The sequence below is a fragment of the Schistocerca americana genome, chromosome X (assembly GCF_021461395.2).
Source record: "Schistocerca americana isolate TAMUIC-IGC-003095 chromosome X, iqSchAmer2.1, whole genome shotgun sequence".
NCBI classification, from domain to species: Eukaryota; Metazoa; Arthropoda; class Insecta; order Orthoptera; family Acrididae; genus Schistocerca; species Schistocerca americana.
Window position 1 is genome coordinate 230,935,669 of NC_060130.1, and position 27,803 is coordinate 230,963,471.

The 27,803-nt window shown below is 45.2% G+C and overlaps 1 protein-coding gene across 2 annotated transcripts; it reads right to left on the reverse strand.

Moving 5' to 3' along the window:
• On the reverse strand, nucleotides 1-27,800 carry LOC124555801 (putative glutathione-specific gamma-glutamylcyclotransferase 2). 2 transcript variants are annotated; one of them, XM_047129861.1, is made up of 4 exons: nucleotides 27,552-27,800; nucleotides 11,299-11,334; nucleotides 6,986-7,272; nucleotides 291-697 (listed from the first exon to the last, which is right to left on the reverse strand). In XM_047129861.1, the coding sequence occupies exons 1-4, from the start codon at nucleotides 27,711-27,713 to the stop codon at nucleotides 442-444; spliced, it is 741 nt and encodes a 246-aa protein (XP_046985817.1). In that variant the 5' UTR covers nucleotides 27,714-27,800; the 3' UTR covers nucleotides 291-441. The 2 variants fall into 2 exon arrangements, with proteins under 2 accessions (XP_046985818.1, XP_046985817.1); XM_047129862.1 differs by lacking the exon at nucleotides 6,986-7,272 and having other exon boundaries at nucleotides 1-697.
• Nucleotides 27,801-27,803: the final 3 nt, after the last annotated feature.

A 27,803-nucleotide genomic window follows, 5' to 3' on the forward strand; every position in this document is an offset into this window, starting at 1 on the left:
ATGCTGACAAAGTTTTATCAATTTATTTGTAAAAGTATAGACAGTAGAAAATAATATGTCCTGTGGTGCCTCTCCTGCTCCAAGTCGGCCCGTTTAACTTCCTACCCCCCGTTAACGAAGTTTCTCGTTTCTTCTAGACTCAGCCAAATGTGGGAAAGTACAAACTGGGTACAGGAGAAAATTCTTTGATTTCGAAAGGGCCGGAAAGAAGGTTTGTTAGGAAGGCGGAAAACTGAACAACATTTCCGAAAATAAAAAAATAGCTTTAATTATCCGCAAATAAAATTTTGCGATAAATAAATATCTCGCTTGTGCAGCACAGACTAGATAAGCGACGCGACGTAAACGACAGCAGACGAGGAACGGACGAGCGGACGAACGGAGAAGCGACGAGACGCGACAGAAAATCAGTCTTGTAATCGCGGCGGCAGCGGCGGCCGCCTACATGTTGAGGCAGCGCAGCTTCTTGGGGGGGACGGTGGCGGTGAAGTGGCGGCCCGCCCCCGCGCCAGCAACTTGGCCGTCGCCGTCGCCGTCGCCGTCTCCGTCGGCGTCGCTGTCGCTGCAGTCGTCGAAGCAGTGCAGCGGTTTGGGCGGCGCGCCCATCAGCGCCTCCACGCTCTGCCGGCTCTCCCGCACCGCCGCCACCACCAGCCGCTCCAGCTCGAACAGGTCCTCGTCCGAGTCCGGCGCTATCCTGGAAAATTCATCTTACCGTTACATTACAATTTTAAGAATCGAGGAGCAATTAGAACAGGAGTTAGGGGAATATCAGGGAGGTTTCAGACCATGGAGAAGCTGTGCAGAGCAGATAATTAGTTTAAAATTCATTATGGCATACTACAAGAAACGGAACAAACCTCTGGCAATAACATTTGTAGATTTTAAGAAGGCATATGACTGTCTCCACAGACCTTCAGTATTAAAAATTTTAAGAAATCTAGGACTCCATCCAAAACTAATTAAAATAATACAATTCACTCTAACCAAAACCAAATCAAAAGTGAAGTTTAGAGGAGAAATTTCGGAACCATTCCTCATAAAAACAGGCTTAAGACAAGGTGACTGCCTATCACCATTACTGTTCAACTGTGAACTGGAATACATAATGAGAGAATGGTACAAGGACAATCCAACGATGATAAGAATTGGAAGTGCAAAAGATGATATTAGCTTAAACTGCTTGGGATTCGCTGATGATCTTGCTCTCCTAGCCAACACCGTTCAAGAAGCCAGGCAACAAGTGAAATCACTACAAGAAATAGCAGAGAAAGTGGGCCTTAGAATATCTTTTGAAAAAACGGATATTATGCTAACTGATCCACCACTTGCAAACAAAATTACAATAGGAGAACAGGAAATCAAAATTTTTGATAAATTTAAATATTTAGGCGAAATAATAACGTACAATCTAAATGAGAAGCCGTCATGGCAGAATAGAATAAAAAAACTGAACTACACAAAATACATTACCAAAACTACATACAACAAAAAAAGCCTATCTATAGATGCAAAACTAAAACACTATAACACAGTTACACAACCAGAAATAACGTATGCAGCTGAAACTATCTTCAAAACAACTAATACAGCAGAAATTGACAAAATACTAAAAATAGAAAGAAGAATAATTAGGACATGTAAACATAAACAGTATAAAATAAATGGACATTGGAGAATAGCATCAAATGAAACAGTATATAAGGAAATAGAACCAGTCATGAGCACAATCAGGAAGAAACGCATCTCATTCTTTGGACATCTCATGAGAACTCCAGAAATCGGAATTAGTAAAAAAAATAATACAAAAATTGTGGAATAGCAAGAGCGACATTAAATGGATCACAGAAATTAAGGAAGATATAAAAGAACTTCAAATTACAGTAGATGACCTAAAAAACAAGACAGAGAAAACCAGAATACTGCAAGACCCGCAAACCAGACTACAAACGAAAATCAATAAAAGGAGTACAGGCAGAGTGGTCTCAGATGAAGAAAGAAAGAAAATATCTGAAAGAATGAAGAAATATTGGGCAGACAGAAGAGCAAAACACCTATCATATAAGAATAGACTCTAATAATTATATTACCTAAATATCATATTAAGTTATTGTTGAACCAAATAGTATCCCTGTGTAACAACTTGTTTACAACTTTGTATTTTTGACTAGAGTGGGCCAATGAAGGCCATAAAATAAATAATAAAAAAAAACACTACTGGCCACTAAAATTGCTACGCCAAGAAGAAATGCAGATGATAAACGGGTATTCATTGGACAAATATATTATACTAGAACTGACATGTGATTACATTTTCACGCAATTTGGGTGCATAGATCCCGAGAAATCAGTACCCAGAACAACCACCTCTGGCCGTAATAACGGCCTTGATACGCCTGGGCATTGAATCAAACAGAGCTTGGATGGTGTGTACAGGCACAGCTGCCCGTGCAGCTTCAACACGATACCACAGTTCGTGGAGAGTAGTGACTGGCGTATTGAGACGAGCCAGTTGCTCGGCCACCATTGACCAGACGTTTTCAGTTGGTGAGAGATCTGGAGAATGTGCTGCCCAGGGCAGTAGTCGAACATTTTCTGTATCCAGAAAGGCCCGTACAGGACCTGCAACATGCGGTCATGGATTGTTGTTTGTTGTTGTGGTCTTCAGTCCAGAGACTGGTTTGATGCAGCTCTCCATGCTACTCTATCCTGTGTAAGCTTCTTCATCTCCCAGTACGTACTGTAGCCTACATCCTGCATTATCCTGCTGAAATGTAGGGTTTCGCAGGGATCGAATGAAGGGTAGATCCACGGGTCGTAACACATCTGAAATGTAACGTCCACTGTGTCAAAGTGCCGTCTATGCGAACAAGAGGTGACCGAGACGTGTAACCAATGGCACCCCATACCATCACGCCGGGTGATACATCAGTATGGCGATGGCGAATACACGCCTCCAATGTGCGTTCACCGCGATGTCTCCAAACACGGATGCGACCATCATGATGCTGTAAACATAACCTGGATTCATCCGAAAAAAATGACGTTTTGCCATTCGTGGACCCAGGTTCGTCGTTGAGTACACCATCGCAGGCGCTCCTGTCAGTGACGTAGCGTCATGGGTAACCGCAGCAATGGTCTCTGAGCTGATAGTCCACGCTGCTGCAAACGTCGTCGAACTGTTCGTGCAGATGGTTGTTGTCTTGCAAACGTCCCCATTTGTTGACTCAATGATCGAAACGTGGTTGCACGATCCGTTACAGTCATGCGGATAAGATGCCTGTCATCTCGACTGCTAGCGATACGAGGCCGTTGGGATCGAGCACGGCGTTCCGTATTACCCTCCTGAACTCACCGATTCCATATTCTGCTAACAGTCATTGGATCTCGACCAACGAGAGCAGTAATGTCGCGATACGATAAACCGCAATCGCTTTAGGCTACAGTCCGACCTTTATCAAAGTCGGAAACGCGATTGTACGCATTTCTCCTCCTTACACGAGGCATCACAACAACGTTTCACCAGGCAACGCCGGTCAACTGCTGTTTGTGTATGAGAAATCGGTTGGAAACTTTCCTCATGTCAGCACGTTGTAGGTGTCTCCACCGGCGCCAATCTTGTGTGAATGCTCTGAAAAGCTAATAATTTGCATATGACAACATCTTCTTCCTGTCGGTTAAATTTCGCGTCTGTAGGACGTCATCTTCGTGGTGTAGCAATTTTAATGGCCACTAGTGTAAATGTACAAGTGTCGTATGTTTCGGTTCGGGTCGGTTGTTTGAGGGCGGAGACAAAACAGCGACGTCATCGGTCTCATCGGATTAAAGAAGGAAGTAGGCCTTTCAAAGGAACCATCCCGGTATTTGCCTGGAGCCATTTAGGGAAATCACAGAAAACCTAAGTGAGGGTGGCTGGACGCGGGATTGAACCGTCGTCCTCCCGAATGCGAGTCCAGTGTGCTAGCCACTGCGCCACCTCGCTCGGTGTGTCGTACGTTTATCCCGATGTTTCATTTTACAGTTTATGCTCGATTTTCGTTTCCATTTCGAATATACAGGGTGACAATTATTGAACTATATGAAAAAAACCATAAATTAGTTACAAACTACAGCGAACACACATTTTATTCAACCTGTAAACGTCACTACAGGTGTCTGGATGTAGGTTATGACATGTTCGATATCCCTGCCATCACCGGCGATGATGTGACGCAGACGAATAGCGAAGTCTGCATGATCCACAGAAGTGTCCGTACATCAGTGCTACCGATGACCTCCTGAACGGCTTATTTCAATTCAGCAATGGTATTGCAGTTATTTCTGTACTTCTTGTCTTTAATATAGCTCCACAAAAAGTAGTCGCATGTGTTCAGATCCGGAGAATACGGCGGCCAATACAGGCCCTTGCCGGTGGCCTCCGGGTGCCCCAGAGCCAGAATGAGGTCCCCCAAGTGCTCCCTCTAGCATAAACCACATCTTGTCGAAATTGTGGTCACTGTGGATAATGGGGATGAAATCATCTTCCAAAGCCTTCACGTACCGTTCAGTAGACATCAAGGAATATCGCACCGATTATTCCGTAACTGGACACTGGACAGCACACAGGGTGAAGAGACTTCTCGATCGCGAAATGGAAATTCTCAGTCCACTAAATGCGCTACTTTTGCTTATTGACGAACACATCCAAATGAATGTGGGCTTCGTCGCTAAACCAAACAGCAATGCGTATACTAATTCCCATCATGCCCCGCGGCCCACCGTACAGTTTGAAAGTCCCAACGCAAACCGTTCAGAAGTTATGACAACTTTATTTCATATAGTTCAATAATTGTCGCCCTGTATCTCAATGACAACAGACTCTCATAATTTTGAGAACATAGAAATTTACAATAATTCCAATCCCAAAGAAAGCAGGTGTTGACAAATGTGAAAATTACCGAACTGTTAGTTTAATAAGTCAGGGCTGCAAAATACTAACGCGAATTCTTTACTGACGAATGGGAAAACTGGTAGAAGCCGACCTCGGGGAAAATCAGTTTCGATTCCGTAGAAATATGGGAACACGTGAGGCAATACTGACCCTACGACTTATCTTAGAAGCTAGATTAAGAAAAGGCAAACCTACGTTTCTAGCATTTGACAATGTTGACTGGAATACTCTCTTTCAATTTCTGAAGGTGGCAGGGGTAAAATACAGGGAGCGAAAGGCCATTTACAAATTGTACAGAAACCAGATGGCAGTTAAAAGAGTCGAGAGACATGAAAGGGAAGCAGTGGTTGGGAAGGGAGTGAGACAGGGTTGTAGCCTATCCCCGATGTTATTGAATCTGTATATTGAGCGAGCAGTAAAGGAAACAAAAGAAAAATTCGGAGTAGGTATTAAAATCCATGGAGAAGAGATAAAAACTTTAAGGCTCGCCGATGGCACTGTAATTCTGTCAGAGACAGCAAAGGACTTCGAAGAGCAGTTGAACGGAATGGACAGTGTCGTGAAAAGAGGATATAACATGAATATCAACAACAGCAAAACGAGGATAATGGAATGTAGTCGAGTTAAGTCGGGTGATGCTGAGGGTATTAGATTAGGAAATGAGACACTTAAAGTGGTAAAGGAGTTTTGCAATTTGGGGAGCAAAATAACTGATGATGGTCGAAGTAGAGAGGATATAAAATGTAGACTGGCAATGGAAAGGAAAGTGTTTCCGAAGAAGAGAAATTTGTTAACATCGAGTATAGATTTAAGTGTCAGGAAGTCGTTTCTGAAAGTATTTGTGTGGAGTGTAGCCATGTATGGAAGTGCAACATGGACGATAAATAGTTTGGGCAAGAAGAGAATAGAGGCTTTGGAAACGTGGTGCTACAGAGGAATGCTGAAGATTAGATGGGTAGATCACATAACTAATGAGAAGGTATTGAATAGGATTGGGGAGAAGCGGAGTTAGTGGCACAACTTGACTAGAAGAAGGGATCGGTTGGTAGGATATGTTCTGAGGCATCAAGAGATCACCAATTTGGTATTGGAGGGCAGAGTGGAGGGTAAAAATCGTAGAGGGAGACCAAGAGATGAATACACTAAGCAGATTCAGAAGGATGTAGGCTGCAGTACGTACTGGGAGATGAAGAAGCTTGCACAGGATAGTAGTAGCATGGAGAGCTGCATCAAACCAGTCTCAGGACTGAAGACCACAACAACAACAACAACAACAGAAATTTACACAATGCAAAATCAAAGTCCGCATTCACTATTATCAAAATTTCACTTAGAACTGCGATTACGAACTCAGGTCCGCATAATATGACTGTCTGTGCGAGTAAATGAGGGGAATATTGTTTCTTTTAGTCATTTCGGCCTACCCTCCGAAAGTCTGTCTTTCTCTAATTTTTTTTCCTTGTTGGGGGCGGGGGTTCTTTCCCACTCTGACTCAGCTTACTAAACTTCCTGCGGTTTGCCTGTTCTGGTTGTGGACTCTCGAACCGTATCGGTTCAAATGGTTCAAATGGCTCTGAGCACCATGGGACTTAACTTCTGAGGTCATCAGTCCCCTAGAACTCAGAATCACTTAAACTTAATTGACCTAAGAACATCACACACATCCATGCCCGAGGCAGGATTCGAGCCTGCGACCGTAGCGGTCGCGCGGTTCCAGACTGTAGCGCCTCGAACCGCTCGGCCACTCCGAACCGTATCGGATTTGTTGTACGGTCAGCCCGTGAAAGGGCGCCTTTACCTGGATTCGATGTTCTCCACAATCGCCCTGAACTGAAGCCTATCCACGTAGGAAAGAAAATGGAAAGTAGTTTGTAATTTTCTAGATTTCCTCGCCACTTTAGCGATTCTACGGCACTCTATTCCGCGAAAGTTACCTGAGAATCTTGGAAATGCACACGTAAAAATGGAAACGCTTGTACTAAAATTATCCCTCGACCTCCACCCACGGCCGGTGGATCTAAGCAAAAAGTACAGAGGCAGGAGAGGGAGACCTACGTGCGCACGAATTGTGCCAGCCGCAGCACGTATTCGACGTTGTGGCCCGAGGCGCCCCTGGAGGAGGCGATGTGTCGCGCCATGTCGGGCAGCGGCGCGTCGCCCAGCCAGTGTCGGTTGTCGGGCGTCGCGACGTACAGCAGCACGGGGAACGCCGGCCGGTCGGCGCGCCGCGGCTCGAAGTTGGCGACGAGCGTGCGGTAGCCGCCCAGCTCGCACTCGCGGTCCCTCAGGTACGGCAGCGCCGCCTCGCCGCGCACCAGGAACGCGCAGCCCCACACCTCGCCCTGCGCAGCCACAAGACGCACCACTGTAGGTTATGCAGTTCCACTAACTCGACAATATAAGCACTAGGGCCAAACATTAGGAGGCAGCGGGCTAATACCGCCCAACATCGCACCTAGAATCGATTCGGCGAGGAACGGAGTCTCCGAGTTCCTTCGAGTATGCCGTATCGACTGAAGCCTGTCAATCGACACTCGTTGATGATCAGGTACGCTACGTTTTACCCACTGTTCCGAATAGTCCTCGGCATTTCCTACGGAATTAACAACGGAACATTTAGCGGGCCAATCGAGGTGCGGAATGTTACGGCGTGAAGTCGAATGCCGGCACGCCAGTCGGGAACGAAAGAGCAGAGACGGCTGTGAAGAAGACGTCAGCCAATAGCACGCTGGCCGACCCCTCTCCAGGACGACAACGTGACGGTAGCGGCCTCTATATGAAGAGAACATAGCCGCCGCGCCCGACTGGCCACGGCCCGCCACGCGGGATTAGCCGAGCGGTCTAGGGCCCTGCAGTCCTGGACTGTGCGGCTGATCCAGGAGGAGGTTTGAGTCCTCGCTCTGGCATGGATGTGTGTGTTTGTCCTTAGTATAATTTAGGTTAAGTAGTGTGTAAGCTTAGGGACTGATGACCTTATCAGTCAAGTCCCATAAGATTTCACACACATTTGGACATTTGGCCACATCCCAGTTCTACGAGAAGCTTCGAGACCAGCGACCTGTTATACTAAACACACACACACACACACACACACTCCGTTGTCAGGCCACGAGTGGCCTACCGGGACCATCCGACCGCCGTGTCATCCTAAGTGGAGGATGCGGACAGGAGGGGCGAGGGGTCAGCACACTGCTCTCCCGGTTGCTGTGATGATATTCTTGACCGAAGCCGCTACTATTCGGTCGAGTAGCTCCTCAGTTGGTATCATGAGGCTGGTGCACCCCGAAAAATGGCAACTGCGTATGACAACCAGGATGGTCACCCACCCAAGCGCCGACCACGCCCGACAGAGTTTAACTTCTGTGACCTCACGGGAACCGGTGTATCCACTGCGGCAAGGCCGATGCCCGTTATACTAAAGAACATTGATTATTTTGTTTGTCGCTCTTTGCTTGCGACACATCTGTTTAACACAAAGTTAAGTATCGTCAATTACTTTTCGTAATAAAACTCGTTAATACGATTTGCTTGAATTGTTGTCTAGCGATCCGAGAAAGCAGGTTTCCTAGACTCCCCATATTCGACGACTAGGCAGGATTCAACACCGAATGTTCGTCGAAATAGCGACGTGTTTACGCAGCCCTGTGAACACGGCTGTCGATATCTCGCTGTCCACACCAGACGACGATCTAGAAAATGGAGAAGAAAGGCAACACTTGGTCACTGAGAATCTGATTCGTGTTCACGGGCTCAAGTCGTGATACGAAGAATACTCAAGGGACATCACAGTACCATCCTCCTGCTCGAACTACACCATTGAGAAACTGTAGGTTATACGCCTCATTACACAATTCATTCGAAAAGAGGCAAAATCGAGACCCGTCGGACCACACTACGCGCCTCCAGTCTGCTGCGTCCAGTTTCTACGTTATTTGGTCTATCGAAGACGCGCAGCTTTACGGGCCACCGTCAGCGATGGCCTTCTGCGAGGTATCCGTCTCCACATATCTATTTGCAATGTGCATGCAGTTCATTTCGCACTGTTCACTCGGAAACTGGTTGAGTTAGACTTACATTCACTGACAGTATTAATTCCTGTCGGGCTCCAGATCAATCGCCGTTGACAAGGTGTGACAATCGTACCGGTCCCTGTCACTTAAGACCTTGTTGCTAGCACTACTCTTACGCAGTGTTAATGGCTGCGAGTAGCAACCACTTCTCCTAAACGTGTTGCACAGTCCCCGTTGATAAACTAACAAGGCGGGCAACTTAATTCAGTTTGTGGTTATGGAGACGTCCGAGCACTATAGTTCCTTTCTGCACGTCGATCCAGCTTACTGCACTGCTGCCATACAAGCGACTGGGCCGGCCGCGGTGGTCTCGCGGTTCTAGGCGCTCAGTCCGGAACCGCGCGACTGTTACGGTCGCAGATTCGAATCCTGCCTCGGGCATGGATGTGTGTGATGTCCTTTGGTTAGTTAGGCTTAAGTAGTTCTAAATTCTAGGGGACTGATGACCACAGATGTTAAGTCCCATACTGCTCAGAGCCATTTGAACCATTTGAGCCAAGCGACTGGAACGTATACACCACTTCACGTCAGCGGTCACCGTCTAGTAGCACGCGTACACCATCTACAGCGCTCAAAGCGAGTAGTACAGGGTGTCAAATATTTTGTGGGGTGAGCTTATCACGGAAGACAAGGTTGAATATATGAGAACATGGTGAAATGTTATCAGCCTGGACCTGGAATGACAATGATATAAATCAAATTTCGTTTTAATTGTGTTGGGAAATGTTTCGAAATGAAGTAAGCCAAAAGTCAACTTGATCTTGTAAGTAGTTCTGCATATTACGTAAAACTGTCCTCCCTCTCGAAGATTATTTATCGAACGATTAAAGGTGTTTGAAGTAGCTGGCGCCATAAACATGTCAGAAACGAAATGAACAGATTACATCTGATTGAAAGGCTGCGCAATGTTATCTCGGATGAAGATGACAGTCTTCTTATTGATTACTTTGTTGTGGGTGAAACTAAAACTGAAAAATCCGGCCAGGGTGGCCGAGCGGTTCTAGGCGCTAGTCTGGAGCCGCGCGACCGCTACGGTCGCAGGTTCGAATCCTGCCTCGGGCATGGATGTGTGTGATGTTCTTCGGTTAGTTAGGTTTAAGTAGTTCTAAGTTCTAGGGGACTGATGATCTCAGATGATGAGTCCCATAGTGCTCAGAGCCATTTGAACCATTTTTGCAGCATTCATTACAAAACAAAAGCACAGTATTGTGTATGTTCTACGGTATTATACTGTAAAAATGTACAGTATTGTGCTTTTGATTTGTAATCATGAAATTGTTCTACTACGAAGTGACGGAAGAATCAGTTAACACGAATTGTATTTGCTGATCACGGAGGAAGTCAGTACTTCTTGGTCAAACTCACGAACTTATAAATACGAACCACTGTTCAGTTACGAGCAGTTGTGCACAAATACGATTGTACAGAAGTTCTAATGGGGACTGCAAACCTAATATCCAGCGGTCCTAATGTTTGTTGTTTGCTTCCCTATATTCGTTTAGGTGAATTCTCAGGTGACTCTCAGTGACACTCAAGTGGCGTGCGTGTGTGTAACACACTTTATATTTCACAAACAAGTCATCACTCAGTGTACCACTGTTACGTAGCTGAGGTTAGGTGTCTCGCCTAGCCTACTAGACAGCGCTAACAACCAAAGAAGTACTGCAATCATTGTACCAAATAGAATGGAAGGCTAAAAAACTTTAACGAAGTCTCGGGTCACACAATGTTGAAAGCAAAAATCTATGGCACTGACAACTTTTTCCTTAATAATTCCCCTTACTCAGTTTTATGTAAGAAATGCACACACAAGCTCAATGAAAGACACAGATAGACAGAAAGTCGGACCTGAAGCCCTCATTCGAGAGCACGGTTTCACATACTCCCGCAGTTGTAACTGTCGGTGAAAACTAACACGATAAGAAAGCGGACACTTCCTAGCTTTTATAAATGCCACACTTACATTCCAGAACATTCTTTAAGATACCATTGCCGCCAGGAGAATACCTCCACTGTGATTTATTATCTTTTTTATGGTTTCGCACTGATGAGGAGGAAGTTCGGAAAGACTGAATACAGAGAGTTTTCATTTACGCATGTAGTTCATACAAAGTTGCGTCAGAACACTGACAGCCCAACAAAGTTACGTATTTGACGTAGAAGGGAACATTTACATGCTGAACCACTTTTCTAGATATCTCAAAAGTGATAAGCAAACAGCGTTCCGCTTGTACTGCTTAATGTCGCAGAGATGTTTAATGTTCAACGTTATCAAAACAAAACAATGTCATGACTCACCTCTTTCTCCTGAACCATCGTCGCAACGCGGCCGGGCTGTTGACAAAAGAGAAACTACAATTAGTGTTTCTACATACCAAATTTGAAGGAAGAAGTTATCTTTGATAATAGTAACTTGTAAGTACATTGCTGCTGGTATACCAGATAACTATAAACACGAAAATCTTAGGCATAGTAAAGAAGGACTTCAGTTAGACTAATACCAATTCTTAACTACGCATGTATCAGTTATTACTTAAATATGACTACCACTATGCTGCTTCACTACAAGACTTTATATAAACACTGAAACCATATTACGCAATGTTCTTACGGAGTACGGAGTCAGAACTTGTCTTTTTATTAAACGATCTCATCTGCGCCTACAATGAGAGTGGCAGTGAACTGGTTGAACAACTTAACTCGCATTTGGTAGAATCTAAGTTCACATCTCGGTCCAACAGTTCTGTATTAGATCCTCCCTTGTTTCCCTATATCCAGCTCAATGCTCAAAAGGCTCCTTAAAAAAGGCTATGCCTACTAATTTGCCCCAGGCCAGCTGAACTGATGATTCCTCTGGAATGGTCTCTCTATCATCTACACTATGCCTGGACGTTGATTCCTGCAATGGCCAAAATCCTTTTTCTTTTATATATCATAATATAGAGGAGCCTGAAAAAATGCTTTTCTACACACATATCGCAACAGTATTGAGATACTTTCTCCTTATTAGTTAGGAGAGAGAATGGCTAATTACTGGAATTTTTTTGTTTTCTAAAAGCTCGAAAGATAATCTTTGTTGTTTGAAGAATATTATCTTAGAATTCCGCGAACATGAACTCCATCGAAATCTAGCCGCAAAGATTATCTCCGAGTTGAAAAAATTCTAGAGAATGTAAAATTATTATTTCATCATGTAAATGAAACGAAATGTATTAACAGATAATCTTCCCAGCGGAAGTTTACACAGATGACGCACAGATCGCCTTCTCATACGATGAGGTGGTAATTTCCTACAGAACTTCACGATCGACTTCAGCGCGAATAAGTTCAAAATGGTACAAATGGCTCTGAGCCCTATGCGACTTAACTTCTGAGGTCATCAATCGCCTAGAACTAATTAAACCTAACCTAAGGACATCACACACATCCATGCCCGAGGCAGGATTCGAACATGCGACCGTATCGGTCGCTCGACTCCAGACTGTAGCGCCTAGAACCGCACGGCCACTCTGGCCGGCGCGAATAAGCAAGAGAAAAGATAAGGAAAGGATAATGCACGACCGCATGTTGCAGGTCCTGTACGGGCCTTTCTGGATACCGAAAACCGAAAATGTTCGACTGCTGCCCTGGCCAGCACATTTTCCAGATCTCTCACCAATTGAAAACGTCTGGTCGATGGTGGCCGAGCAACTGGCTCGTCACAATACGCCAGTCACTACTCTTGACGAACTGTGGTATCGTGTTGAAGCTGCATGGGCAGCTATACCTGTACACGCCATCCAAGCTCTGTTTGACTCAATGCCCAGGCGTATCAAGGCCGTTTTTACGGCCAGAGGTGGTTGTTCTGGGTACTGATTTCTCAGGATCTATGCACCCAAATTCCGTGAAAATGTAATCACATGTCAGTTCTAATATAATATATTTGTCCAATAAATACCCGTTTATCATCTGCATTTCTTCTTGGTACAGCAATTTTAATGGCCAACAGTGTATTTTTGCCTGTGAGGGTCAAAAGCCGTATTGCCGTGAACGATGGGTATGAATTCCAAATGAAATGAAACTTTAGTCATTTAACGCCCTCTATAAGAGATATATCTCCACAATGTTTAATAAATCGGACTGGTACTTCATGGTGCAACACTTTTCATTGCCGTCTTTTTTGTGAGTTAACTTTTGGTAATGCTGGTCGACAGAGCCTATAAATTCCTTAACTGACGTCATTTCCGCTTTTGGTTGTAACTATTTTTATTGTGCTAGTGCAATTTTGTATTACATGCCGTTGTCAAGCATTTACAAAGATATAATACAAAGTAACAGGAAATACATAATAGGAGAATAAATTTACAGTCTGTTAGTATTCACATATTTACAAGAATCCATGTCATATTACGACCTAGAAACAAGTTAAAAATGACATCAGCCTTGTAGGGCTGTGCCACACTTGACGGTCATAGAGGAAACGGCTGATATCAATGACACGAATAACATGATACGTAGATTTTTGTTACTTACAAGCAACTTGAAGCCGGTCAACGTGCGGTGGAGATAACAATGTAAGACGTATGTACATCAAAGAGTAACTAGTCAGCAGCAAGTTATCGATCATGACACTTCCTTTTCTGTAGCGTAATCTTGAGTGGACGATGTAAATCACAGTGGGCGTTTAGATAGCTAAAAGAGTGTACTGATAGCATACTAGAGTAAATAATCACTCCGTCTTCAGGCCACAAGTGGCCCATCGGGACCAACCGATTGCCGTGTCATCCTCAGCTGAGGATGCTTATAGGACGGGCGTGTGGTCAGCACACCGCTCTCCCAGTCGTTAGGATGGTTTTCTTTGACCGGAGCCGCTACTATTCCGTCGAGTTGGCATCAGCAGGCTGAGTGCACCCCGAGAAATGGCAACAGCGCATGGCGGCCCGGATGGTCACCAATCCAAGTACCGGCCACGCCCAACAGCGCTTAACTGCGGTGATCTGACGGCAGCCAGTGTATCCACTGCGGCAAGGCGGTTGCCTAGAGTAAATAATACAGCGATCAAAAATCTCTTATGTCTGAGGTCCGTTAGTTCACTGAGTATATATTTCGGTTGCTCTTTGAAGGCGCTACAAATTTCAATTTCTTCCAGAGCGTCCATTAATATGCTCTTCTATGCAGTACCTGCGAAGATTCCTCACTGCTGCTGACATTACGATTGTAAATACGCAGATGTACACTACACGAGGACCTCTCTCACGTGTCCTTGCTTGCTCTCCGAATCTGGCGGAGACACAGTGCCAATGACGCTATAAAAGGACGTGATGAGTGGGTTTGTGTGGAGGAGTGTGCAGATGGAGGGCGTGCGTGGCAAGTCCTCCCGTGTGGGAGCGGGACAGCAGGTGGAGATTTAAAGGTCCAGGTGGAGAGCCGGCACGAGGCGGAGACAAGCGGACGCGTGACGTGGGCGCCAGCAAGGCCGGCCGTCGACTTTGGCGTCGTGTGTCTGGTGCACGTGAAGGCCTTGTGCCGCGCTAAGAATACGGGCTCACGGCCGCGCGCCGGTCCCTCTGAACAGATAAAAATATGCCACCACCTCACTGCTTGCACTACGCCAACTGCTCATTACTTATTATCCCTTTCCGTGGAACCAAGTTTTTAGATGTGCAACTTTCCCACATGCGCTTCAGCAAACTCTTATGATGAGACTACATCCTGGTTGACTTTGTATAAGTATTGGGAAACCATCTTGCAGATAACAACTGTACGACAGATCGGACGCGAAGTACACTACTGGCCATTAAAATTGCTACACCAAGACGAAATGCAGATGATAAACGGGTATTCATTGGACAAATATATTATACTAGAACTGACATGTGATTACATTTTCAAGCAATTTAGGTGCATAGATCCTGAGAAATCAGTACCCCTGAACAACCACCTCTGGCCGTAATAACGGCCTTGATACGCCTGGGCATTGAGTCAAACAGAGCTTAGATGGTGTGTGCAGGTATAGCTCCCCATGCAGCTTCAACACGATACCACAGTTCATCAAGAGTAGTGACTGGCGTATTGAGACCGGCCAGTTGCTTGGCCATCATTGACCAGACGTTTTCAGTTGGTGAGAGATCTGGAGAATGTGCTGGCCAGGGCAACAGTCCAACATTTTCTGTATCCAGAAAGGCCCGCACAGGACCTGCAACATGCGGTCGTGCATTATCCTGCTGAGATGTAGGGTTTCGCAGGGATCGAATGAAGGGTAGAGCAACGGGTCGTAACACATCTGAAATGTAACGTCCACTGTTCAAAGTGCCGCCAATACGAACAAGAGGTGACTGAGACGTGTAACCCAAAGGCACCCCATACCATCACGCCGGGTGATATGCCAGTATGGCGATGGCGAATACACGCTTCCAATGTGCGTTCACCGCGATGTCGCCAAACACGGATGCGACCATCATGATGCTGCAAACAGAACCTGGATTCATCCGAAAAAATGACGTTTTGCCATTCGTGGACCCAGGTTCGTCGTTGAGTACACCATCGCAGGCGCTCCTGTCTGTGATGCAGCGTCAAGGGTAACCGCAGCTATGGTCTCCGAGCTGATAGTCCATGCTGCTGCAAAGGTCGTCCAACTGTTCGTGCAGATGGTTGTTGTCTTGCAAACGTCCCCATCTGTTGACCCAGGGATCGAGACGTGGCTGCACGATCCCTTACAGCCATGCCGATAAGATGCCTGTCAACTCGACTGCTAGAGATACGAGGCCGTTGGGATCCAGCACGGCGTTCCGTATTACCCTCCTGAACCCACCGATTCCATATTCTGCTAACAGTCATTGGATCTCGACCAACGCGAGCAGCAATGTCGCGATACGATAAACCGAAATCGCGATAGGCTACAATCCGACCTTTATCAAAGTCGGAAACGTGATGGTACGCATTTCTCCTCCTTACACGAGGCATCACAACGACGTTTCACCAGGCAACGCCGGTCAACTGCTGTTTGTGTATGAGAAATCGGTTGGAAACTTTCCTCATGTCAGCACGTTGTAGGTGTCGCCACCGGCGCCAACTTTGTGCGAATGCTCTGAGAAGCTAATCATTTGCGTATCACAGCATCTTCTTCCTGTCGGTTATATTTCGCGTCTGTAGAACGTCATCTTCGTGTTGTAGCAATTTTATTGGCCAGTAGTGTACTTAAACGACAATTGTGTAACCAGCTTCACGACCCAGATAGAAGTTTCAATCACTTCCACTCTCCTACTTCCTAAATTTCACTTAAGGACCGAGCGAGGTGATGCTACGGACTCGCATTCGTGATGAGCTGGATTCAAATCGTCGTTTACCCGCTCGGACATTTCTCACGGTCTCACAGATACGTCTCCAGCAAGTGCTGTCTGTACAATGTGTACGAATAGCATCGTTATAAGAGTTTTTCACGATCTACTGGATCAAGACCTCTTCCTGAACTGTCAGGATATGAGAGAACTCAGCGTTACAAATGCAAATATGGCGTACCTGTCTCCTAAATGTCCTCTGCCCACCTTCCGTTCACGTCAATACCTTTGTCGTTTTTTGTCACGAAGAATTCATCTAGATGTACGCCCAGCCGATGTCTATTTCAGTTTCAAAACAGTCCAACTCCTGTAACTTCTCTTAATCTTTTTTCATCGATCAATATCTTTTAGTTTTTTCTAACAACCTTCTTTCTATCAACTATCACATTTTGAGTAAGTTATGTTTCATATATTGATACAATAGGTTCGAGCAGGTAGTATACAATGGTTTTGGGCTTTCATTTTCAAGCAGATTATGAGGTAACTTCTGAATGAGACATTTCATTTCTAAATGAACTTCGTACCAGCTGAATTCATATAGTTATCCCAGACATATAAATTGGGTCATCAGTCTCTTCGTTAGACATCATCTGCATCCTTTCAGCAAACTTACCATACAATACTTCAGTCTTTTCAACTGGATATCTACCTACGTGTCTCCTTCTCTGCCAGTCCCTACAGAACGACCCGAAAGCCGCAATTACATCCACGGCTTGTATTTTATCTGAGAGGATAGATTAATTAATGATTATTTACAGGTAGTTAAGTTTATCACAGTAATCAAGTCACGGACGACATATAACTCGACGTTTGCTGTACGGTCGATATCGATCTTATGAAAAATTAAGCGCTTCTGTAGTTTTTCTATTAAAATAAACTTTTACCTGAGGCATTATGAGAAACTTATTATTATCAGAAAAATTTGCTGTTGCATTGTACGTACCACCCTACAGAGAGCGATCAGCTAGAACATTACGACTATCTACCTAGTAGCCAATATGTGCACCTTTGGCACGGCCATGCGTCGTGGCATGGAAGAAATGAGGGACACACAAGTCACTTAACTCCCGTAAATTCCGGGGAGGAGAGGGTGGGGGGGGGGCGATGCGATGACTCCGACGCCGCGTTCAATCAAGTCCCAGATGTGTTCGATCGGGCTCAGATCTGGTGCATTGGGGGGACAGCATATCAATTGTAACTGGTCACTGTGTTCCTCGAATCACTTCCATCACATCCCTTGTCTTATGACATTGCGCATTATCTTGTTGGAAAGGGCCAGTGTTGTCGGGAAACACGATCGTCATGAAGGGGTGCACATTGTCTGAAGCCAGTGTACGACACCCCCTGGCCATCATAGTGCCTTGCACGAGCTCCACTGGACCAATCGACGCCCACGTGAATGTTCGCCAGTGCATGATGGAGCCGCCGCCAGCCTATCTCCGTACCGCAGTACAGGTGCCAAGGAACTGTTCACCTGGAAGACGACTGACTCGCGCCCTCTCATCGGCATGATGAAGAAGGTATCGGGATTCAATAGATCATGCACCGCTCTGTCACTGCTCCAACGTCCAGTGCCGATGGTCACGTGTCCATTTCAGTCCTAGTTGACGATGTCGTGATATTAACGTTGGCACATGCATGGGTCGTCGGCTGCGGAGGCCCACCGTTAGAAGTGTTCGGTGCACTGTGAGTTCAGACACATTTTTACTCTGCCCAGCACTAACGTCTGAGGTTAGTTCTGCCACAGTTCGCCGCCTGTCCTGTTTCACCAATCTGCCCAGCCTACGACGTCAGACATCTGTAATGAGGGGTCGCCGCTCAGCCCCACAACGTCTGGACGAGGTTTCACCTTGGTTTCGCCACATGTTGAAGACATTCACCACAGCACTCCTCGAATACCCAAGTCGCGCAGTTTCCAAAATGCTTGTGCTGAGCCTCCGAACCATCACAATCTGTCCTCGGTAAAACACAGATAGATCGCACGCCTTCCCCTATCTACACACGGACAGCACGCTCACGGATACTACATGCACCGTGCGTTTCTCAGACAAGTAGTCATTCTTCGCCAAGTGATGCTGCTATCGCCTGGACGGGTTTACATCGATAGTAAATCAGTACTCATAAGGGTCTGGCTGATCAGTTTAATTTGATTACCCACTTCGATAAGACTCTTTGTTGAAGTTCACAAAGTCGCCTGTCTTGAATCGTATTGGTACGTTTCTGATACAGTCTGTAAACTATCTGTTCATCTGGAACAAAAGGAGATAGCCAGCACAGAGTACCATGGTAAAAGCTATGTGTGTCACACTACTTGCAAAGTTGACTGATTGGTGCAAAGAGGTTTTGCTCCCATCTGTGAGCATTGCCAATGCCAAGAGTGACGGTAAGAAATAAAACCATGTATCGAAATATTTCGTTTACGTCGTTAGTAACCTGAATCTCGACCAGTCGAACTACTGAAGTGGATTTTGTGATGCTACTGGTCAAACGTGTTTCACCTCATCACGGCCGTTTTTATCTGTCACTTCTCCGGTTTCTACATTTACATCTACATACATACTCCGCTAGTCACCGTACCACTCCAATCTAATCAGATAAATCAATAATGAGAATGGTGAACAAGGCTGTCATGATCACGCCAGATGGCTGAGACTCTTAACAGACAATTTCTTGAGATGCGATTATCTCTTTTTTCTGTCGTTACACAAGAGAGTAGATAAGTGAGTCAGCTTTCTGAAACCAGATTGAGGCGGTGAACATTTAGCTAATTCCCAACAGACCTTTATCTTTCGTGCCATATGGTGATAAATCGGCTTAATCTGATACAGTTAGGATTATCACACCATTAATGCGTTCACAGGCTGAAGCAACACGTCCACAGATGATACTTTCGTACAAAACCCCAACAGTTGTGGCTGGATACGTACGGAAACGGAAAGCTCTATACTAATCTTCGCAGTAATCAAAAAATTCCACCTGTCCTTCAGACAATCGAAATACTGATCTCGCACATTCTAAACAGAAAATTTGCCTTTAAAAACTGGTAAAACTACTCAGCGTTCCATTTACGGTTACAGGAAACAAACTTTCAATTTTTTCCTAATGTAAAAATACTTTTTCTGTAGACAGGGCTTCAACATATATTAAAGAAAGGTGTCATGAAGTCACCAACAGCTGTTATGATGTATATTTATTCACAGATAACTATTTTTGCGTTCGCTTGACAGACACTGGTTGTCTGTGAATAACTACACATTATTGCAGTTTTGGCGGCTCCATGATGCCGTTCTTGAAAAATACTTTGTTATCTCGTGGATGAGTATATTCCTAATACAACACACGACATCTACACCGTGGATGGCTGCCGACCGACAGACCGATTTCAAGAACGCTAGCCACCAATCTTACAACCGTTGTCTCAGAACAAGACTGCAGACAATATCACTGGCCGTTTACTTTCCTCGCTAACTGCACTTGTGTGGAGAATGATGCTTCCTGCCAAGAATCTTCAAAAGTTCATTTCTGACAGGAGGTGGAAAACTCGTGCCATAAGAGGAAAGTCGCTAGCTCTTCAGCCCGACCACAGCCCACTTTTCGGTTATGGAGGGACCAGCCCACCAGCTCTAAGCTAGACAAAGCCCAAATCCACCAGATTCCATCTCTAACAACCAAGGGAACAACCGTACGACGTGGCCGTATATGGTGCGTAATATGCACTTTGATTCAGTGGCTGTCTGTTGTGATCGTGAGGGAAATTTTTTTCTCCAGTTTGGTCATTACATGGAATCTACGAAAATAGACAACAGAGTACCAGAACACAGAATGATTTTTTTCTCTGTGATCGATGCGTGTTGCTATAATGACGACAGTAAATCTGAAGCGGTTTATATGATGTGATAACGTACTCATCCGTCCTGTATGATTAATGATGAAGACTGTCCCAGTACGAATGCACAGTTTCATTTTTGAATAAAGCGCATTAGTTAGTTGAAAAGTGGAAATATTTTTATCAGGGGCAGTCAAATGAAAACGAGACAGATAGACAGAAAGATAACTGTTTACAGTTTAAAAAGTAATCGCCACAACTGTTAACATATCTACCTCACTGAGACAAAACGGTGAATTCCTTCATGGAAAAATGTTAGCTGTTGCCCATGGGACCATGATTGCACCCAGGCCTGTCCGAAGCAAACTGACGGCCACGAATGTCTTTCTTCAGGGCTCCAAAAAATATGGAAATGAGGAGATATCGGGAGTGTATGGGGAATGTGTAAGGGCAGGCCACTTGTTGCCAATGTTGGTTTGACTACGCTGCAGAACTATCGCTGGGAAGCTCTTAAACATCCTCCAGAGTCCCGATCTCTCGTCGTACCATTTCCGTGTTCTGGAGCCCTAAAGAAAGAGATTTGTAGCCGTCGATTCGTTTCGGACGAGGAGGTGCACGCCTGGATACAATCACGGTTATGTAGGCAACCACAAAAACATTTTTTATGAAGGCATTGACTGTCTTCTCTCACAGTGGGATACCCCTTATATTTTGTACTCATCAGCACACAATGTGGTTACGTGTGAAAAACAATGTCCAATGACAAACCCTAACTCCTTTCCCAAACTTTTAATGACATTTCCTCCCATTTCTAGAGCTATTTTCACAATGACGCGCTACGTTTGCTCCTTTATCCCAGGACTCGTTCTCGGTTTTTTCGTGTTAACACGTGATTTCAAGTAATGCCTTAGGAAATAGTCATGCTGCAAGTTCTTAGTGGTCTGAGATGACAACACACGGAATTTTCTCCCGCAACGATGTCCGTGATTCGTACGCGGTAAGACAGGTGGCGCCATCTAACCGGGACCATTTGTCTTCCAGGCCCATCACTTCCGCCGGCCGCTGTGACCGAGCGGTTCTAGGCGCTTCAGTCTGGAACCGCGCTGCTGCTACGGTCGCAGGTTCGAATCCTGCCTCGGGCATGGATGTGTGTGATGTCCTTAGGTTAGTTAGGTTTAAATACTTCTAAGTCTAGGGGACTGACGACCTCAGATGTTAAGTCCCATAGTGCTTAGAGCCATTTGAACCCATCACTTCCAGTTGGGGCCAAAGGAACTTACTCATTATATTGTGATAACGTGCATCATTTGCCAACACTGCGTTATCTGCGGTTTTTCGAAAAAGTAAGGGCCAATCAGTCCGTCTGCTCAATGTCTGCAGTAGTGGCTGAATGTGCATGTATCTGCTGTTCAAGTTTTATGCGATGATTTTCATAGCCCCACATCTGTCAGTTATGATTGTTGATGTAGTTGTGTACTTGAAAATACGTCACAACGCTAGAGATTCCTTGCAAAATTGTCATCCAAATTTTAGTTTTCCAGTACACATTTGTCGAATTTACGCCGTTGAAAAAAGCCTGTTGACAGTAGTTGTGGCATTAGTCGAACCTATGGACGGTTTAGATGATGATCTACTGTCAGAATTCCTGCATGTTACTCGATATGCTCAGTTTTTGTGATCGACGGTGTACCAAGTTTCGGGGACTTTTGGTTACACTCATTAACTGAAACTATATTTTCATTAGACCGGCTGGTACGACGTCGCTATGGAGTCTAAACATCAGCAAGGAACCATTTTACTCAAACTTAACAGTCACTCGTCGAACTGTCGGCGAATAGTGTACGTTTCGTGTGGCCGAAAACTAAACGAAATTCACCAAGTGCCACTGAAGAACTCTCCCCGTATTTGTAATAAGTTTTTGGGATGACAGCTCGTTGTTCGACGGTAAAGCGATTTCTCTTCGCTGACCGCGATGTGTCTAGATAGCAACTGACCAATAGGAAGCGCTTCCAATCGATTAGAACAAAAACGGCGTGCTATTTAAATTGTGCGTTCTTGTTGGGGCACCCTATACGTGACTCACGTGAAACAGCTCACAAGTTGTGTATAGTCACCCCGTGACTTCGTGCGACACGTTGAAGATCACCCATCACCACATCACTCACGTGCATTCTAGTTTTGTTAAATGGTCCAGTCAGATTAATATTGCCACCGCCTATGTTCGACATTGTAATGGTACTTGAATTACGTAACCATTACGGCAGCTCATCTGAACCTACCAGCAATATTCTACTGTGTTTCTGTTAACTACTTAACATATTTCTGAGACAACATTCAGAGTTGATTTGATTAATGTAGAGGTACTTCGATGCATCGATATGTTTATATTGCAATGATATTATTCTTATGTGTATTCTTTCTTTTGTCACTACGATCTTTGACGTACTTGTAACTCTGATTTTTGGGCGCGTAAGTCAAGTCTTGGACGTCATGTTGGAAAGACGCATATTGTAGTCAGCTTATAAAATGTGAACTTTAACAGTGACTGTGCGGAAGATGTTTTCAAGTTTAATCTTCAAGAATGGTTTGTGAAGCGCATCTACAAAACTTTTGAATATAGCAGAATAAAACCTAGGCCTCTTTGCATCCGAGCTTGGAATCATCACCACCTAGACTTTCGACGATTGAGCCATGATTTTACAACGAGACCAGCGTGGGAAACACGAAAAGATGAGTGCCTAGTTTATTCATTATTACATGAAATGACTTTATTAACTGTGCTCTAATGACACCTGCCACATAATAACATTGTTGTTGCCCGAAAATGCAGTATTTAGCAGCGTGAGCAACACCACAATCATTATTAAATTTTGACCTTTGTTGTGGTAGGGTTGTTGGAACGTCAACCTGCAACATCCACACACAGACGACAGGTGGAGAGGACATAAAGCGTGACTGGGGGACGCGGAAACGAAGAAGAAGTTTCTGCAATGCGGAAACGACGTCCAAAAGGGCATGATCCCTGGCTTTCGAAACACGGGTGAGAGAATTTTTGAAACGGCTAAGTTTGTAAACTGCTCGCGTGCCGCCGTAATTAAAGTATACCGTGCATGGCAAAATGGGGCTGTTCCAAACCGGCGACGAGCCAAGTGTAGTGCACCAAATGACGGGGGGTGATCTACGGTTGCAGAGATGGATATGGACGAGCAGACGTGCAGCTGTTGAGCTACTGATAGCCCGGATGAACCAAGGGGCAACCAACTGTGTCACCTCAACGACCATTCACTGAACGTTGGCTGCGTATGGGCACCCATGCTGACTGTTGTTCACCGGCTCTAATTTGCACGCTAGTACTGCACTGAGTGGCGACAAGGGGCATTTCCAGATGACTCACGCTTTATGCTTCGAAACGTCTGAAAGTAAACACCCTACAACGGTCGTCAGAAGCGTCCAGGCCGGAGGAGGGACCGTTATGGTCTGTGGAATGTTTTCGTGGCATTACCTGGGTAATCTACATCTACTACATCTACATTGATACTCCGCAAGCCACCCAACGGTGTGTGGCGGAGGGCACTTTACGTGCCACTGTCATTACCTCCCTTTCCTGTTCCAGTCGCGTATGGTTCGCGGGAAGAACAACTGTCTGAAAGCCTCCGTGCGCGCTCTAATCTCTCTAATTTTACATTCGTGATCTCCTCGGGAGGTATAAATAGGGGGAAGCAATATATTCGATACCTCATCCAGAAACGCACCCTCTCGAAACCTGGCGAGCAAGCTACACCGCGATGCAGAGCGCCTCTCTTGCAGAGTCTGCCACTTGAGTTTATTAAACATCTCCGTAACGCTATCACTGTTACCAAATAACCCTGTGACGAAACGCGCCGCTCTTCTTTGGATCTTCTCTATCTCCTCCGTCAGACCGATCTGGCCATCCTGGAACGCACAATGGATCAACACAAGTATACATCTGTCCTTGGGGAACATGTTCATCTCTCCCGGCAGTTTGTTTTCCCTCGGCACGATGGCATCTACCAGCAGGACAACGCAACGTGTGACACAGCTCGCACTGTACGTGCGTGGTTCGAAGAACATCAGGATGAGTTTACGAGCACGGATCCTCGACCGAGAAACCTAGCGCAAAGGGCACTGCACTGGAGTCAGCATGATCCATATCCCAGGCGACACCTTCCAGAACCAGATTCACTCTCTTCCTGCACGTCTCGCAGCAATGATCAATGTAGTTTCATATCTTTAAGGCAGAGCTGTCTTCAACCTGAAAATTGGTTTGAGCACTGCAGTGCTTTACTAGACACGGTCTTGCTATAGCTGTGCCGTTGCCTTCCTCCGGCCTCTGAACTGACATACCCAGCCAGTTATAGGGGGACCTGCAGTTTAAGGTGGATTTTGAGCCACGGTGCAACTCGGCAGTTTTCATGTTAACAAACAATGCCAGAAGTGAAACTAATGTATCTTTACCATATCTAATAAGTCTTCTTCAAGGTTGGTGAAATTAGTTCAGCGTTTCAACACTATTATTTTGCTAGAAGTTAAAGTGACCGTTTGGCTGGCCTAAATTTTCCTTTATTGCATACTTATCCAATATTGTTTAAGTCTCATATAAATACAGAAATTATCTTCCATGAATGTTTCACTTTTATTATCGCAAAAGAATAATCAGTGACCTGGAATTTACTTGCACAAAAAAGAGAAAAAACAGCTCTCACTTTGTACAAGCGTCAATTAAAATTGTATACCGCACTACAGGAAAATATATGGGCCAAACGAAATGTTTACTATTGTTTTCATCTTAAGTATAAGTAACCATATGAGATACTACTCCAACTAAACACTTTTCAGTGACCTACGCAGTCACCCCTGGGGACTCAGTAGTGTTCCCCTTTTGCCCACCGTTCGGAGGATCACAAGTGTCCCAGATTCCATTCCATTTTGTCTAACACGGAGAGGAAGGCTGCGGCAACGTTTTCCATGCCGAAATTCCCCATCGCGATGCAAAGTGACAACTTGAAGTTCAATGGCATTTAGCAGATATCTAATTCTCTGTTCACTTGCGTAAATTCAGGACTTAATACAGTCTCTTCACAGGGAGGAAGGAAGGAAACAATTGAAAACTGTTGAGACACTGCACTCTCATTCAGCAGCAACAGAGTTGCAATCTCTGACTGATCACATTGATATTAGTTTGCATAAACACTTCAGGATACTGATGAGATGCGTCCTTCAACAACGTTACAAAAAAATGGTTCAAATGGCTCTGAGCACTATGGGACTTAACTTCTGAGGTCATCAGTCCCCTAGAACTTAGAACTACTTAAACCTAACTAACCTAAAGACATCACACACATCCATGCCCGAGGCAGGATTCGAACCTGCGACCGCAGCGGTCGCTCGGTTCCAGACTGTAGCGCCTAGAATCGCTCGGCCACCCCGGCCGGCAACAACGTTACAGTCTGATTTTATTCCTCGTTCTTGTCCAACTGAGATGGTTCCCCGTCTCTAAATCATACAGTCGTCGAAGGGTGGAGGGGGGTGGGAATTAGCTGCAAGCTTCGAACCTCTTTTTAACTACAAAAAGTGTTATTGTGACTGTCTGATATTTGTCTTATGGTATGAGAGCAATTCTTCTGTTACCGACTGTCGGATGATTTTGTGGACGCATTTCTGCACTACAATCGCGCAAGAGGCTCTGATGACGTTCAACTGCCAACTTTCGGAGAGTCGGACTGAAATGCACAACTTCACGAGTGGCGAATGTGAGGGCATTCACTTTTTGAAGTTCTGATTCAGGTCCGTGACCAGTTAGAAAGCTCATTTCATGTCTGTCACGCTCCTACATGGTATTAAAATATGAATTACTTCATATCACAGAATATTCTGATGCCCAGAGTAATGTGGCTCCATCAACTAAAGTTGTTATAGAAACAATACAGACTGGATTCGTTGTGAGGACGTTGCCTTAAGAATATATTATCAAGGAGTGCAATACTGATACGTCGGCAAACAGCATGGAAAGAGGGCAGCGCGGTAGGGCATGAACTCTGAAGTGAGACAAGAAAACATTCAACTCTTGTCACGGGGCTATCAGCACCTCCTCCCCTCCACCCTTCCCAAGGATACCATCTTCAGTGTACTTTCCTTCTTATTCTTCTCTCCATTTCCTGTATAAATTAGAGAGGTTTAAATAACATTAAACATGCGTGCATTGGCACCGCACTATAATAACCGTAATCGCATATGTATTCTTTGGCTGCTTCCTGAAACAGTCTCGTACGCTTCGTACAGTCTCTCTCTCTCTCTCTCAGACACACACGCAGACACACACACACACACACACACACATATATATATATATATATATAACACTCATGCACGGAAACGATTAGAAAGTCGACTGGAATTAACACTAAGATAGCAAAGCCAGAATGCTGTCACCAACATAAATACTGGCCGTTTAAACTAACGGAAGCATGAAAGACGCTTTTGGCGAGCCTGGCACGGCCGTGCTGTGAAAGGTGAGCGACTGATGTCGTTTAAGTAGTTCAAGGTCACCGCGATGGATCCACCTGTGCTTAGGAAGCTCCCAGCTGGATACAGTTACTTTGGAATGCAGTCGCTTGGCGCGTGTATTTTACTAGTATAGAACTTGTTTCCGCCGTCTGTCGCCTAAACTTGATGATTTCGAGTGACTTTTAAGTTGCAGACTGGATCGTACAATGATTACCATTATTTTGTATGTGACCGGAAACGCGACAGTACACACTAACAGTATGTCATACGACATTAAATCACGACACGTGTGAGGAGTGACGTTCCATATTGTAGCATTAGATACGTCCTCTGAAACGACATTTATGCTTCCCTCGCAAATTTCATTTCTTGAATCGACAAGTCGTTGAACATATTAGTTTCTGCGAGAACCAAAGGGTCCTAGTTTTGCATAATCGCTATATATAATTACAGAAAAGGATGACTTTCGCAGATCGTTTCGACAACTTTTTCAAAAATTAATAGCAGCGCTTCAACACCAATGAAATATCTATCATCGTCCGGTGAAAAATTAAAATTGTGACCTTAACAAATACCAGATCCGGAACACGACGTCTGACATTCTGTTAAACTTTTATAATCGACATTCACACAAGGTTACAAATAATTAAAGCTGCACATTATAACGCATTAAACGGCACCCTATAGAGCAGCCGTCTCGTCAACTTCGTGATGTTACCGAGTGACAGACATTCGGTTGCCGCGTCCGAACGCAGAGCCCGGAAAGCTTCTTTTGTCGTCTTACTAGTGCTAAATTACCAGGCACAGCTTATTCACTGGCGAAGATATAACGAAGTGTTTTGCGACGAAAGAAAACTACTACACGGCGTAGCAAGCTGGCTTACCTTTCCTTCAGTTCCACGATGCGTGGTGTTGCCCTGCCAGAACTTCCGCGACCAGCCACGCACGCGTCCGACGAGGCAGCATTCGTAATCGAAGCCCGGGTTCCAGCAAAGAGACCCGTAGCCGAACACCCACAGCCCCGTCTGGTGATGATCCGCAGCCATAGCCAGCCTGTCAACAACACGAACCGCTGCCGCCGCCACTGCCGAGCTCTCAGCTGATGTAAAAGCGGCGCCGCGTCGCCGCCTTTTTGC

Bases quoted from the DNA above. Each gene is read 5' to 3' on its own strand.
- LOC124555801 (XM_047129861.1), bottom strand. From the start codon at position 27,713: ATGGCTGCGGATCATCACCAGACGGGGCTGTGGGTGTTCGGCTACGGG. The intron at 7,273-11,298 runs GTGAGTCATGAC...GTGGCTGCGCAG, and splicing joins CGATGGTTCAGGAGAAAGAG to GGCGAGGTGTGGGGCTGCGC. The intron at 698-6,985 runs GTAGGTCTCCCT...TGAATTTTCCAG, and splicing joins CTGGCACAATTCGTGCGCAC to GATAGCGCCGGACTCGGACG.